At 40.4% G+C, this 16690-nt stretch overlaps 1 protein-coding gene across 5 annotated transcripts in view; it reads left to right on the forward strand.

The window, feature by feature from the left end:
* SCFD1 (sec1 family domain containing 1) overlaps positions 1 to 12598 on the forward strand; it is a 121357-nt gene extending 108759 nt beyond the window's left edge. For 4 of the 5 annotated variants that reach the window (XM_054716502.1, XM_054716503.1, XM_054716505.1 and 1 more), the window contains 4 exons: positions 607 to 640; positions 2758 to 2823; positions 7084 to 7152; positions 12367 to 12598. In XM_054716502.1, the coding sequence (XP_054572477.1) occupies positions 607 to 640; positions 2758 to 2823; positions 7084 to 7152; positions 12367 to 12390 (193 nt within the window). In that variant the 3' untranslated portion in view covers positions 12391 to 12598. Of the gene's footprint in view, positions 1 to 378; positions 436 to 606; positions 641 to 2757; positions 2824 to 7083; positions 7153 to 12366 lie in introns of those variants that run through there. The other variant, XM_054716504.1, reaches the window with a different exon arrangement.
* The last annotated feature ends 4092 nt before the right edge of the window (positions 12599 to 16690 follow it).

Here is a 16690-nt window from a genome sequence, read left to right on the forward strand (position 1 = left end):
GAAGGTCTATTGCACGAATCTTCGTGCAAACGGGCTACTAGTACTAATATAAATAAATATGTAATTTGTATGTAATATTAATATATAAAGATACATATATATATATGTAAGCTACAGTAAAATGCAGATCCCTACTCCCTTCCCCCTTTCTTTCCTAAATTGTTGTTATCCTTCTGTTTACATGCTTTTTTCACAAATGTAGATTCCCACACTGTAATATTATGTTGAGTATGGTAAAAATTTTATATAATTTACCACTATAATATATACTTTATCAACTCACCTTAAACCCAGATTTCCACTCCTTATGGGAGCTGCTGCTCAGTCTTCTCCTGTAATTTTATCTTAAAGTCCATAGGTTGCCCCTTTTCCTTTTAGGCACTGAGACATGTACCTCTTCTGTATTCTTCCTCTGCATCCCAATTCATTGCCAGGCTACACAAAACTAAAGGACCCGCCCTCCAAGACAGTGAAGGAGGAAGAATTGTAAATATATACCTAATTGTGTGTGTGTGTGTGTGTGTGTGTGTGTGTGTGTCCCATGCCTATTTTCTCCATCAGAAAATCTGTGGGTGAAATTTTCAGTATGGTTTTTCTTTGTTACAGCTCAGTTCCGAGGAACAAAAATCCATTCCAAGAGGTACGTTCCATATAAAAATAATCTGTTCCTGAAAAGCAAAGATGAAAAGATGACCAAGCAGTCAAGAACATCTTTATCCTAAACATGGTTTATTATGACTACTAGTAGCCCAGTGCACGAAATTCGTGCATGGGGGGGGAAGGGGTTCCCTCAGCCCAGCCTGCCCCTCTCCAACTGGGGACATCCCTCTCACAATCTTGGACCACTGGCTCCTAACCACTCACCTGCCTGCCTGCCTGATTGCCCCTAACTGCCCTCCTCTGCTGACCTGATTTGCCCCTAACTGCTCTCCCCTGCCGGCCTGATCGCCCCTAACTGCCTCTGCCTGCCTGATCACCCCTAACGGCCCTCCCTTGCCAGCCTGATCTCGCCCCCAACAGCCCTCCCTTGCCAGCCTGATCTCGCCCTCAACTGCCCTCGCCGGCTGGCCTGATTACCCCTAACCCCCTGCCATTCTGGTCTCACCCCCAACTGCCCTCCACTACCGGCCCGATCATCCCTAACTGCCTCTGCCTCGGCCCCCACCGCCATGGCTTTGTCTGGAAGGAAGTCGGACATCCGGAAGATGGCCGGTCAACCCGGTCTAATTAGCATATTACCCTTAGTATAGATAAATTATATAGGGTAAGATTGCTTAAATTGGCAGGGGGGGGAGCCTTTTTCAGCAGGAGGAGATGCTCTTGGCAGACAAAAATACATAATCCCTGTATCTGGACTGATAGCCAGCCATATGCACTGTACTGCCAAACCGGTCATTAAAAAATTGAACCGCTTTCTTACACCTTACACCAAACAGCTATTGCCCTTAAAACCCCTCCTCAGCCCCCACATTAGGTTCTGCCTTCGCAGTTCACCCAGATTAGGTTCTGATTGGTCAGTTTCTATGCCAGTCAGCATCAAAAGCTCTGCCTCTTAAGCAGCCATTGACTCCTTGCAGTTCACCCAGGTTTGGTTCTGATTGGTCAGTTTCTATGCCAGTCAGCATCAAAAACTTCGCCTCCTAGGCAGCCATTGGCTCCTGGCAGTTCACCCAGATTTGGTTCTGATTGGTTGGTTTCTATGCCAGTCAGCATCAAAAGCTCCGCCTCCTAAGCAGCCATTGGCTCCTCGCAGTTCACCCAGATTTGGTTCTGATTGGTCGGTTTCTATGCCAGTCAGTGTCCGGGCCTGATCAGAGAGGTCAGCAGTTCAGCCCGCTTGCCAGTTCCCGCCCACCTGAGCCAGCTGCGTGCGCAGCCTGGCATTCAGTCGTCCTTTCGGTCATTTTGGACATTACGGACCCTGGCTCATTATATATATAGATATGGCAATCTTGATAAATCCAATTCTGTGCACCCAAGGTTCTTTAAAAAAAATACATTCTTAGCAACTATATTTTTCTGATTTATAAAGCTGCTTTAAACACTGAGAATCATTTAAGCTTAAAATACCTGACATGAAATTAAGTAATTCTCAGAAAAAGAAGTCTTTAAGAAAGTTTTATATGTTTGGAACTTCTAAAATTTGATTCTAAACTTTTGTGAAGATATGACTATGTTTGCATTTGAAATACAAAGAAGATTCTTAGTAAAAATACAATAAAGGACATAAGGGGTTGGGCAAAAGTAGGTTTACAGTTGTGAGTACACAGAAACAGTTTATTCTTGCATTATTATTAATTAGTTATTGTATTGTTTTTTATATGGACAGCTGTGAACCTTTTACCCCACCCTGTATATTGGGAATTATATAAATGCTAAGTTTTTTGTTCTTTCTACCTACAGTAAATAACCCGAAATTCAAAAATGCCTTTGGAGAAAGCCCTTTGGATTTCCTTGCTATTGCTTATGTGAAGAATGAGGTTTATTTTCCTCTAAATTGTTTCTGAAAATCTGTCTCATTTACTACTCAATAGACATTAGAAATTTATAAATGTATAAATTTTTTAGAAACAAATTTCTTTATAAGTGAAGTAACATCAGGCATGCAGGATATGACCTTTGCTAGCTAGTTTTTCTTTTACCTATGTTGTGGAGTATGTTCCCGCCTAAAAACTTTCTGCTTGAAAACTTAAAATACTGTTTTAAAATAGTATTTTAACTATTTCTTTTAACTTATTTTTCTGTTTGCATTTTTAGGCAATTGTTTTTGTGGTTGGAGGAGGCAACTACATTGAATATCAAAATCTTATTGACTACATAAAGGTACATGTTGACCTTTTTATTCTTTTACTAGAGGCCCGAGGCATGAAAATTCATGCACTGGAGGAGGGGTCCCTCAGCCCAGCCTTCCCCCTCTCACAGTCCGGGAGCCCTCAGGGGCGGGAGGCGACCTGTCGATCAGGGGAAGGTGACGCCCCCATCACACCTCTGCTGCTGCCACTGCCAGCAGCGCAAGCCTTGGGCGACCCTGGGCAGCTGGGCAGCTGACATCCGAGGCTTGCCTGTGCCTCGGGCCAGCCCTGGGCGGCTGGGGGGCTGAGGGTGGGTCCAGCTGCACCGTGTGCCTGCTGCCCCCCTCCCCCCCCCGGGCTGGGCTGAAAGGACTGGGGGACTCCAGCTGGGCTGAGGGGACTGGGTGTCGCCATCTTGTGGCTATGGGTGCTGCCAGCTTTGTAATGGTATGATGGTAAATTTGCATATCCCCTCTTTATTCGATAGGATCATTTAACTAGAGGTCCAGTGCACGAAATTTGTGCATTGGGGGGGGGTGTCCCTCAGCCCGGCCTGCACCCTCTCCAATCTGGAACCCTTCAGGGGATGTCCAACTGCCAGTTTAGGCCTGATCCCACAGTAATTGGGCCTAAACCGGCAGTCGGACATCCCTCTCACAATCCGGGACTGCTGGCTCCTAACCACTTGCCTGCCTGCCTGCCTGCCAGATTGCCCCTAACCGTTACCCTGCCAGCCCAATCACCCCAAAGTGCCCTCCCCTGCTGGCCCAATAGCCTGCAACTGCCCTCCCCTGCTGGCCCAATTGCCCCCAACTGCCCTCCCCTGCCAGCCTGATCTTGCCCCCAACTGCCCTCCCCTGCCAGCCTGATCTTGCCCCCAACTGCCCTCCCCTGCCAGTCTGGTCGCCCCCACTGCCCTCCCCTGAAGGCCTGGTTGCCCCCAATTGCCCTCCCCTGCTGGCCTGTTTGCCCACAACTGCCCTCCCTGCCGACCATCTTGTGACAACGTCATGCGAGGGCGTCACAGAATGCCACCTAGGCTTTTATTATATAGGATGTTTATAAGAGTTCTGTCTTTAGAATGCTAACATTCTCTATCTTGAGGGCTCTCCTGATTCTTACATAAACCCCTTTTCTAGAGGTGGTTTAAAAATCCTTCATACAGGATTGGGGGTTTTTTTTTATTCCTATCACATTCATTTCTAGACTAAAATTGTACTTGAGGTGGAAAATAACACATCTTTTTGATGTAGTGTATTTTGCAGCTACCTATCTTAGTTTGACTTTACATGTTTAGAGATTTCAGGTAACCCCTATCCCAAAGAGTCTCCCTTGGTGAAATGATTTACCAAACACATTTACCTTAATCATAAGCACTTTTCTCCCATTCCATTGACTTCAGTCAGCAACATACTTCTCACAAATTTAGAATGCTGCTTTTTCAGCAAACAAGAGCTTTAAAGGTAGCAAATTGGCAGTGGAGTACTATTCAGAGCTGAGAGCAGCAGCAGGGAGTGACAGACAACTAAGCAGAAGGAGAATATGGAGGAAAGGGCGTGGCTTGAAAAGCTAAATATATTGCCGAAACCGGTTTGGCTCAGTGGATAGAGCATCGGCCTGCGGACTCAAGGGTCCCAGGTTCGATTCCGGTCAAGGGCATGTACCTTGGTTGCGGGTACATCCCCAGTAGGGGGTGTGCAGGAGGCGGCTGATCGATGTTTCTCTCTCATCGATGTTTCTAACTCTCTATCCCTCTCTCTTCCTCTCTGTAAAAAATCAGTAAAATATATTTTTTTAAAAAAAGAAAAAAAAAGAAAAGCTAAATATATTAATAAATGCTGGGTGATGGAATTAGTGGTTGTTAGAATGACATCTTGGAATCTTCATTTATTTACTTAACATTAAACAATGATCATTTCTTATGTCCTATGGTATGTAAGGCTTTAATAAAGATAGAGATTTTGGTACAACAGGAGGAAAAAAAAAATATGCTGATGCCATAAATCTTCAAACTCCCAGCACAACGGCTGGGCTTCTATGTCACTTGCACAGGACATATTTCATCTTCACAGTGTAAACCCCCAAGATCTGTGTAAGATCCTTTGGTCTCAGGGGCATCGTCTTGTACAAGGAGGGGTCTTTTATAGCCTCTGTGGCCATAGAGCCAGAATCAAAAACTGGGAACCAAGAGCACATAACAGAAACCAGGTGCAAACTGTACAATTTTTATAAACAGTGTTGACAAGCTAGTGCTAGTTGTCTCCTGGTCTATCCATGACCCTTAGGACTGTATTAATCACAAGATGGTCTGTTTCGTTCAGGTTTGACCAAGGGCCAACCACAGGACTGGTTCTAAGTGTTCCCAAGGATAAACACAGGGTTGCCACAGACCTAAGTGCCCATCAGTGGGTGAATGGATAAAGAAACTTGGTCAGTCCTCAGTAAACTGTACGAACTAGTGATTTATTTGGTCTGTGCTAGTATACAGGGTAGACCAGCAGGCACCTTGCACTAGCTGGTCAGCACTGTTTAACAGAACATGTAAAGATTAATGGTTGGCACCTGGTTTCTGTCATATATTCTTGTCTCCGCTATTGAGCCTGTTCATGATTTTGGCTTTGTGGTCAGAGAGGTATGAAAGACCCCTCCTTAAGCTCCCCTGCGACCAAGCAATCTTCACTGTATTTTGGTGGTTCACAATTAAAAATGAAGTGTGTCTTGTGATACTGAGATGGAATCCTGGGAGCTGTGCCTAGAAGTTATGGACCTCTCTAACCTTTTGCACTCGGATGTCGAGATTAAAATTACTCTTTGAATGTATCAATAATTTGAAATATAAAAAAATCCAAATAAATAAGTTTGTATGAAAAGAAACTCAAGTTTCTTATTCTACTGCCACGCTTTGTAAAATCTGGGGTATTTAAAAAATTAAATCCCGAGTAGAATAAAGGAATCGAGAAAAAAGCAAGCGAGTGCAAAGGGCTAAAGTTTCCCTGTGCCTTCTTTATCGTGTGTGTGTGTGTGTGTGTGTGTGTGTGTGTGTGTGTGTGTGTTGATTTCAGAGAGGAAGGGAGAGGAAAAGGAAGATAGAAACATCAGTGACAAGAGAGAATCATTGATTGGCTGCCTCCTGCACACCCCACATTGGGGACCGAGCCCACAACCCAGCATGTGTCCTGACAGGGAATCGAACTGTGACCTCCTGGTTCATAGGTCGACGCTCAACCACTGAGCCACACTGGGCTGCTTTCTTAATCTTTATATGCTATGACCTCTACCTCTATTAATGTCTCATGTAAGTATATCTTGTGAAGCCTCAAAATCCCAATTTTATGACCCTGTGTAACTGTTGTCTTATTCTCAGAGATGGCCAGCTGTATGACATTTATTCAGCCAACGATGTTTATTCAGCCTATACATCACAGCGAAATGTCCTTCTCTTGGATTACAAAGCCATAATTCTTTTGTTCCTTGGTGAATTATATTTGCCTTGTTATGGAATAAACTTTTTACATTACAAAAGAAATCTTATGAATTTACCTTCAAGTTCACAATACATATAAGAACTTTAGCATTAAGAATTTACCAAAATTCTTAGTAAAAAAGTTTTGACTGCTGTAATTGGATTCCAAATTTCTGTCAAAATTAGGAATGGAAATTCATTGTTACAAAATGGAATGGGAGCCCTAACTGGTTTGGCTCAGTGGATAGAGCATCGGCCTGCGGACTGAAAGGCCCCAGGTTCGATTCCGGTCAAGGGCATGTACCTTGGTTGCGGGCACATCCCCAGTGTGGGGTGTGCAAGAGGCAGCTGATTGATGTTTCTCTCTCATCGATGTTTCTAACTCTCTATCCCTCTCCCTTCCTCTCTGTAAAAAATCAATAAAATATATTTTAAAAAATGGAATGGGATGTATTAACATGTAAATACTTTATTGCACAAATGAGACTAAAATTAAAATGCTACCTGCACCATCTCTCACTTTCCACATAAAAAATGTCTAAGAATGTTTTCTTCAAGTAATACAGATCCTTCATTGCAAGAGTGTTGGCCTAAGATTTTATAGATAATTATGAAATGTGGCAGTTATCAGATCCCTTCTATTTCCATATTTTAAAAAATACTATGCCACTTTACCACTTTATTCTATGCAATTTTGGGTTAAAATTCAACACCTCTTCCCCCCTCCCCCCAGAAAATAAAATATCTTTAAGAATAACAAAAAGATTTATTAGCTTTAATCCCTCTTCTTGAGAATACTTGTTACTTACTTGTATCTGATTTTTACAGGGGAAACCGGGCAAACACATTCTATATGGCTGCAGTGAACTTTTTAATGCTACACAGTTCGTAAAACAGGTAAAGTTTACCTTTTTAGTTTGTTTCTGTTAACATACCCTAAGTTGCTGTTGGTATTTTTCAAAAAAGAACAAGAGAATCATTATATTCATCTGAACCAGCTTAAACCATAGAGCTATAATAAAATGTAAGGTTTTGACATGGACAACTATACAAAAAACTCTCATAAGTAACATTATTTTCAGTATCCCAAATCTGTAAAAAGATAAATTCAGAAAATTTAAAATTCAAGTAATATACTCAATTAGGAAAATTTTAATTCAGCATTTCCTTACATACTGTCTACATTTCTGATTTTGCAAAGCATATCACAAATTGGGCTAAGAAATAAAGTAACTTTCTTGGGCTGTTACTACCAAATGTGCTCAGGTGATACAGTGGAATTACATTCACTGTGGAAGTTAATGACAGCAGTAGCTGAGATGTACAAGGTCTATACGTTGTAGTATTGTTCCCCCTGGTGCTCTCAGTAATTATATTGACTTGATAGCTTTTGTAAGCTTGAACTACCTGAATTGCTCAGTAGACGCACCAGTCATGTTCACTCACCTTTGCCATGACTGCCACAAAAATAATAACTATATTCTTTACTCATTTTTAGTATCTGTTCCTTTTCTAGCACAACTTTCTTACCCCATTATGTAGTTCTTGTATTTTTAACCTCAATATAGTGAATGGCCCAATGGTATTATGAGAATTTCAAATATACAGAAAAGTTGGAGAATTTGCGGTGAGCACATGGACACTCCCCATTAACATTTTACCGTACTTTCTTTATAAGATACCTACCTGTCTATCCATTGTTCATTCATCACCCCAACTTACTGTATTAATTTTAAAGTAAATTATAGATATCAATATACTTCCCTCTTAACACATCGTGTCAATACTATTACTTAGAGTTCATTGTTTGCTTAGGGTGTTGTTGTTTTTTTAAGCCTTTGGAGGTAAAATTTACAGCAATGAAATACACAGATCTTAAGTGTACATCCCTGAGTTTTGTCAGATATGTTCACCTGAGTAACCCAAACCCCCAACAAGATACAGAATCATCACACCACAAAGTTTCTTTATGGCCATTCCCAGGCAATTCTAGCCCCTCGTCACCCCCTGCCCAACAACACTGTCTTGATGTTTTTCTGTTGCTGATTAGTTTTGCCTATTCTAGAACATCATGTAAACAGAATCTTTTTGTTTGATTAGGTTAACTAGAGAATCCTCAAATTTGTTAATATTTTCTAATGAACCAGATGTTGTTTATGCTAATTTTCTGTTAGTTTTCTAGTCATTGATTTCAAGGCTTTTATTATTTTGATTACTTTGGGTTTACTTTATCCTTCTTTTCTGAAGTTGGAATATTAAGTTAACAACTTTAGTTTTTCTTTTCTAAAATACGCATTTAAAAAACTATAAAACTGAAACTTTTGCCAAACACTGTTTTAACTGTGTTCCACAAATGTTGATATATCTTCATTATCATTGTTTGAAATACTTTTAATTTACCTGGTGGTTTATTCTTTAGCCCATGTGTAATGTAGAGATCTATTGTTGTTTTCAAGTGTTTGTAGGTTTTCTAGACATACTACTCTTATTGAATTCTAATTTCATTCCCTTGTGGTTAGAGAACATAAATCTTTTTATAGCCCAACATGGTCTATTTTGCTAGGCACTTCATGTGCACTTAATTAGGACATGCATTATGCAGAAATTGAGGGAAGGGCTCTATAAATAGCAATTTGGTCAAGGTAGTTGAAGGCATTACTTAGATTCTCTGTGTCCTTATTAATTTTTTTGGTCTATTTCTATTAGATATGAAAAGACATATTAAAATCAACTAATTATAGAATTATCTCTTTCAATTTCTGCTTTTTGCACTTTTAGCTCTGTTACTAGTAAACACACATATATGATTGTTGTATTTCCTAATAGCCCCTTTTGTTATTATGTAATACTAGAGGCCCGGTGCACAAAATTCGTGCACGGGGGCGGGGGAGGGTTCCTCAGCCCAGCCTGCACCCTCTCCAATCTGGGACCCCTCAAGGGATGTCCGACTGCTCGTTTAGGCCCGATCCTAGTAGGATCGAGCCTAAACGGGCAGTTGGACATCTCTCTCACAATCCAGGACTGCTGGCTCCCAACTGCTCGCCTGCCTGCCTTCTTGATTGCTCCTAACCGCTTATGCCTGCCAGCCTGATTACCCCCTAACCCCCTCCCCTGCCAGCCTGATCAATGCCTAACTGCTCCCCTGCTGGCCCAATTGCCCCTAACTGCCCTTCCCTGCAGGCCTGGGTCCCCCCCAACTGCCCTTCCCTGCAGGCCTGGTCGACCCTAACTGCCCTCCCCTGCAGGCCTGGGTCCCCCCCAACTGCCCTTCCCTGCAGGCCCGGTCGACCCTAACTGCCCTCCCCTGCAGGCCTGGGTCCCCCCCAACTGCCCTCCCTTGCCGGGCTGGTCCCTCCCAACTCCCCTCCCCTGCTGGCCATCTTGTGGTGGCCATCTTGTGTCCATATGGGGGCAACCATCTTGTGTGTTGAAGTGATGGTCAATTTGCATATTACTCTTTTATTAGATAGGATTCTTCTACACATCTGGTAATACTTTGTCTTGAAGTCCACTTTATCTGGTATTAACATAGCCACTCTAGCTTTCTCACACATATGGCTTACATATTACAACTTTTCCATCTGTTTACTTTCAACTTAACGTATCTTATAGGTAGCATATAGTTGGATCTTTTGGGTTTTTTACAACCATTTTGACAATCTGCCTTTTTTTTATAAATATTTTTTAAAATATATTTTTATTGATTTCAGAAAGGAAGGGAGACAGAGAGATAGAAACAGCAATGATGAGAAAGAATCATTGATTGGCTGCCTCCTCTGCATCCCTACTGGGGATCGAGCCTGCATCCCGGGCATGTGCCCTGACTGGGAAGTGAACCATGACCTCAACCCCTGAGCCACACCAGCTGGGCAGTAATCTCTGTCTTTTAATTGGAGTCTGTTGACATCTAATCAATTATTTCTATCATTGGATTTAGGGCTACCATTTAACTGTTTGCTTTCTACTAGTCTTCTGTTTGGTGTTCATCTGTTCCTCCTTCCCTGCCTTACTTTGAATTATTTGAACACTTTTTAGAATTCTATTTTAATTCACCCACAGATTTTTTTTTTAGCTATATCTCCACATTATTAATTTAGTGGTTGCTGTGGAGCTCATCATATATATATATATATGTATATATATATACATCTTTAACTGTTTATAGATTAAATATTGTGCCATTTGCATTAAATGCAGAAATCTTGCAACCATATAGACTTATTTCCTCAATATTTATGCTGTGATTGTCATATAATTTGTATCTACGTATATCACTAACATTGCATGACAGTGGACAGTGTTCTCATTTGTACTTCACATATAAAGAAGTCTTTTGCATTTACACAGATATGATTTCTAGTGCTCTTCATCCCTTAGAATAATTCTAATTTTTATCTGTTGACTGAAAAACTTTTTCTAGCATTCACTGTAGCTCAGGTATGCTGGCAGTGAATTCTCTTAATTTTCTTTTATATGAAAATGTCCTTATCTCACCTTCTATTAAATTATTGTTGGATATAGAATTCTGAATTGACAGTTTTTCAACACTTTAAAGATCATTCCATAATCTTCTGCCTTCCATTGTTTCTGATGGGAAGTCAGCAGGAATTCAGATGGATGTAACTTTATATGTAATATATAATTTTTCTCTGGCTTTCAATATTTTTTTATTATCTTTGGTTTTCAGCAATTTAGTTACGGTATTTTGTCTATTATATTTCAGGATCACTGAATTTTTTTAAACCTATATATTTATACATTCACAAAATTGGGGGATTTTCAGCTTTTATTTCTTCAAATATTTTTATACCCAATTCTCTTTCTCCTCTCCTTTTGGGGCTCCATCTACATATATGTTCAACATTTTATATTGTCTCAGATCCCTGAGGACTCTGTTCATTAGAGTGTACAGTTTTAAGTTTCTCTGTCCTCAGATTCACTAAGTCTATTTACCCTGTTATCCCCATTCTACTGTTGAATATTATATTTACCAGTTCTAGAATTTTTGGTTTTTTTATATAGTTTGTATTTCTCTGCTAAGATTTCTTATCTTATCATTGTTAGCATATTTTCCATAATTTTATTGAGGAAAGTTGTCATAGCTGCTTTTAAAACCTGGATTATCTTGCTGTCAGTCTCCATTGTCTTTCCTCCTAGAGAATGGATCATATTTTCCTGTTTCTTCATATATTGACTTAATTTTAGATTGTATATTTAATATTGTTATTTTATTTTGGAAACTGAATTCTATTTCTCTAAAGAGTGTTGACTTGTGGTTTTAGCAGGTAATTACCTTGGTTAGACTCAGATTTCAAACTCTGTCTCTGGGACAGTTCTTAATCTCTCTCATTCACAAGTGGTTCAAGGTGTTACCATAGATTTAGGAAAAGTCTATACACAGAGTTTTGGACCGCATCACACTGGCTCTCGCCTTTCCAGGATTTCCCCCTCACTTTCCAGTGACTTTCGTTGCCCCAAACTCCTCTAGTCCTTCAGGCCAGAACGACTGCAGTTTTTCTATCAGAATTTTAGCTACCAGTATGGTACCAGCTGTGCCCTCCTGGAGGCTGAGAATCGCTGAAACAGGGACTCAGCCAGTGCTATCCCCTCCTTTCAGTTGTTTTCCATTGCCTTCAGGTAGTTGGTTTTGTATTTTGCTTAAAGTTTATAGTTGCTGTCTCTGAGAGAATTCACCCAATAAGAGATAACCCAGCCTTTCTAAATTGAAAGCCTTGTCCTTTTAACAACCTCCTAGAAATATAAAATTAATTAAAATAAGTGGAGAAGTGATCTGTCAGCAGTGAAGTCCCACATGACGTTTTTTCTTTACATTTTCATGTTGAGTTAAATATTAATTTTATCATTCTCAGGGTTTATAAATTTCATTGGTTGAATTTGCACCTATAAATGTTTTCCACATTTTTTGCCATGACAGTGTTTATTGCTATTTAGTTTTAAAATATCTACAAATGTTAAACATTTGAGTTAGTGATGAAAATGTATTATTATTCGAGAAATGCAATAAATGCAAATGTACATTTTAAGGTATTTAAAAATATTTGAATGTATGTATCTTTTGTGATTAATAAAAAAGCTGTATTTATGTTGTAGCTGTCACAACTTGGACAGAAATAGCACAGAAGAACCCTAATATGAGACTCTACTTGGACTTGGACAAATGAAAAAAGAAAAGTCAAAAGAACCAGATGTTTTCTTCTCTATATCAGTGTCCTAACAGTGAAACTTAAAATTATTTGTTAATTTTTAAGGAAATTCTATACTTAATATAATGTGTACTGATTAAAAGAATAAAACATTTCAGAAATAAATTTTTAACATTATACATTCTCTCTCCTGTTATGTTTCCCAAATGAGAAAGTACTTGGAAGGAAAGAAACCTCTGTCTGAATATAATGTTGAAATATTGATATAATAACAAATACGTTATTGAAACTAGTGAAAGTTTAAGAATATAATTTACAAATGTTACTTTATTGGTTCATGACTCTCCTACTTGTATGCATTTTTATTATGAAATCAGTGTCTTGTGGTTTTTGGTTTCCCATGTTGCCCCTAGATTTTAAGTGGAGATTTTAAAACCACTTTAATGTCTCTTCTCCCTCTAGCACACCTATGTACATCTTATCACATAAAATCCCTCCTTTATATAATATCAACAAACACATCTAGAATGAACATATATAAAACATTTATCCCATGAAGTTCTAAATCTTACATAAAATTGAGTGTTAAATTTGGTTCCAGCCTTCCTGGTATGCAGCACCAAGAAGGAATGTTGGTCAATCATAAATCAAGGCAGCCATAAAATAAAAGCAAGCCTACTGCTCCAAAGAAAGAGCTGTTCCTTTTATAAAGGCCAGGGACCTTTCTTCCTAATGAGCCTCATCAAGAGGAACCTGTAATTTACAGACAACATCCTAATAATACAAGACTCACAGGGCTATTTCTGCACCACAAGCCCCATGAGTCAATGTCATCACACCAAAGCACAGGCCAGAATGGCTATCATCAATAGGCAACAAACTAGTGTTAGCGAGGATGTGGAGAAAAGGGAACCCTTGTGCACTGTTGTGGGATTGTAAATTGGTGCAGTAAATAGTATGGAGGTTCCTAAAAAAATTAAAAATAGAACTAAGCAATTACCCAGCAATTTCACTTCTGGCTCTTTATCCAAAGAAATAAAAAACACTAATTCAAAAATTATATGCATCCTGAGTTCATTGCAGTGTCACTTAATAATAGCCAAGCTGTAGAAGCAACCTGTGTCCATCAATAGACAGATAGATAAAGAATTGGTACATATATACAATGAAATATTACATAGCCATAAAAAAGTGAAATCTTGCCATTTGCAACAAATTGACCTGGAGGGTATTATGCTAAGTGAAATAAGTCAGAGAAAGACAAATACCATGTGATATTACTTATATGTAGAATCTAAAAAACAAAAACTCATAGATACAAATAACAAACTGATGGTTGTCAGAGGGTGGTTGGGGAAATGAGTGAAAAGGGTGAAGGGATTAAGTTGTACAAATTGGCAGTTACAAAATAGTTATGGGGATGTAAAGTACAGCATAGGGAATATAGTCAATATTGTAATAACTATGTAAGATGGGTACTAGCTTTATTGAGGCTATCACTTTATACATTATATAAATGTCTAATCATTGTCTTGTACACCTGAAATTAATATAATAGTGTATGTGAACTGTAATTGGAAAAAAATTTTAAGGGAAATATTCTCATCAATGAAAATATAATTTTTTAAAGCTTGTCTTATGGTCACATAAAAGAAGGCTATTGCCAAGGTTATGAGATAGAAACCTTCCTGTGGAACCTGTAAAGGTTTGGTCTTTAAAAAAAAAAAAATCTCTGGGGGAACCTTGGCCTTTCTCACACTGTCCATAGCTTGGTCCCATCCGTCCTGGTGTCGGTGACTCAGCAGGCCATTCAGCATATCACCAGGGCCACAGTGTACTACCGGACTGGGCAGCTCAGCAGGGCTTACCAGCGAGGCCACACGTGGCTAATTCAGAAACCAGTTTTATCAGTCTCCCCGAGGGCGATGCTCCTCAGAAGAGTTGATTACTGCCCTGGGAAAGCTCAGATCAGGAGTAGAGATCAGTAGGAAAGGGAACTGCTCTGCCAAGTGATTTACAAAGGTTACATCGCTTAATCCTCAACACTGACAAGTAGATAATACAATTCCATCTTTATAGATGGAAACAAAACTCAGAAGGTCAAGTACCCTGCTCACAGTCATGGCACATGGTGGAGCCAAGGACAACGCACATCTGTCTGCTCCGAATCTGTCCTTCCACTGCTCGAGGCTTGGAGTCTTGCCAAGCCACTCCTCCCTGGTCAACCTCAGTCAGTCACTACCTCTCCTTTTTCTCCTGTGTGAGGAGTTGTGCTGAGTAAGAGCATTCATCCTGGGGCCCTCAAGCCAGTGCAGCTCACCTGAGCCAGCCTGCTCAGGATGGTCGACAAAACAGATACCTCACTACTGAGCTCACACATGAACTGGCAGGCTTAGCCACCTGTCAGAGAGGATTTCAGCAGTTTGGCATAAACTTGGGAAAGATGAGTTTGCTTGGCATAGATGGGGCTCTACAATGAAAGAAAAGGCAAAATCAAAGAGAAAAGTTTGCCTTGAAATGAAAGCTTCCATTTCATCACCACCACCAGGTAATTGTGTGCTGTGACCGATTGCAAGACAGCCTTACATCCTAGTGTGATCAAAATTATGAATTTTCGACTTACTGCCCTTAAAATTTACAATTTTTAGGTAATATTCCAAAGAAGTTGAAGCTGGGTGTGAACATTTTAATTCACTTAAATATATCCAGATCAGACTATGGACATTAGAGAAAGTTTTTTTATAATTTTTTTAAATTACAAGCCCCTGGAGTCAGAGCATCCTAACTCCAGGGGCTTATAAGACTGTGAGTAAAGAAAACTGGGAACTGAATTTCTGGTTTGTCACAGTAACCACATCAAAATAGACATAGACTAAGCAGAGACAATTGGGGACTAATTCAACTTCACTTGGCTGAATTGCTCTAGCTTCAGCAGAATCATGAAATTTCAAAAACTTACGCAAACAGATTCCTGGCTGTTGATGGGTGTGTGCCAGGCCTTACATATTTGTAGCTGCTTTTACAATGGAAACCTCAGGATGGGTGTAAACTATCAGGCAGCAGCACCACAGCATGCTGTTTTCCGAGGAGCCGCTGACTGTGCTAACAGCAGGCTCTACGTACCACGATGGCATGGCCTCCTAAGAACCCAGAGACGCACAAGGACGCCAGGACTCTCCAGAAGGATTATGGCTGTGACTGTAATGACGTGTTGATTTGCCTGTCAGCATCATTTTCCCTGATTTTTGTCACCTGATCTCTCACCCGTGTCTCAGGTGGAGCGGACACTATTCCTGATAACAGTAATTGATTAAGGGATAGATAAGTAACCAAACCCAGCCAATGGGAGGCCATCAGACTCCTGCTGAGAGCTTGCTTGAGAGGCACAAGAAGCACAGTCTTTTCTGCTTGACTTAACACTGGAGGGCTTTAAACAGAGGCTGTAGACATCACAACAAGACGCCTGAGAATGAAGCCCAATGCAGAGCCCAGAGATGTCCTGATAACATCATTTGAACCCCTCAGTCTATCCTTAGAATAACCTGAGTGTTGCAGCCAGAGGCAGACACAGCCTTGAAAAGGATGCAAAATCCAATGGATGATTTAAACATCCTGAGAGAGGCAACAAAATGCAAACCAGACAAAATATCAGCAGCCATGATTTTCAGGCACCGACATCAGATAGCACAGGACAGTGCGCTAAGAGAAGGGAATAAACAAGGTAAGCCCTGCCATTGCACCGATTGACCTGGAGAGAGGTTTTCAGACTAGAGCACAGGCAGTTGTAGCCAAGCGGCCTCCAAGTTGCAGAGATAGAGTGGACATCTGGGGAAGTCAAGGCAGGCTGGACAGGGTCGAGTACTGGAGAGAAGAGAGCTATAGAGGAAGCAAGTTCTGGAGATCTGCAGATCAGATGAATATGATCAGTGCATTTGTGTAAGGAAACCACCCGAGGCACGGGAAAGAACCACAGAGGGTTATGGGGAGCAAGAACAATCTTTGCTCACATGGGGCCAGGAATAGTCTGTTCCTATCAACCAGTTGCCTCATTATTCATGAGGAATTGGCAGAGTACTCACAGGGTAATAGGGGAAATTGGACTAAATGCTATTCTGGTGCTACCTAACAAACCTTAAATGCAAGAGCCAATAGAATCCAATTGCTTCCAAGTAACTTAATCATGTGCAAGAAAGCTCAAGAATAGAGGAATACAAGATAAAAGTTAGTGTTTGCAATCCAACCAAAACTTACCAGATAAGACACAGGAAAGT

The sequence above is a fragment of the Eptesicus fuscus genome, chromosome 5 (genome assembly GCF_027574615.1).
Source record: "Eptesicus fuscus isolate TK198812 chromosome 5, DD_ASM_mEF_20220401, whole genome shotgun sequence".
Lineage (NCBI taxonomy): Eukaryota > Metazoa > Chordata > Mammalia > Chiroptera > Vespertilionidae > Eptesicus > Eptesicus fuscus.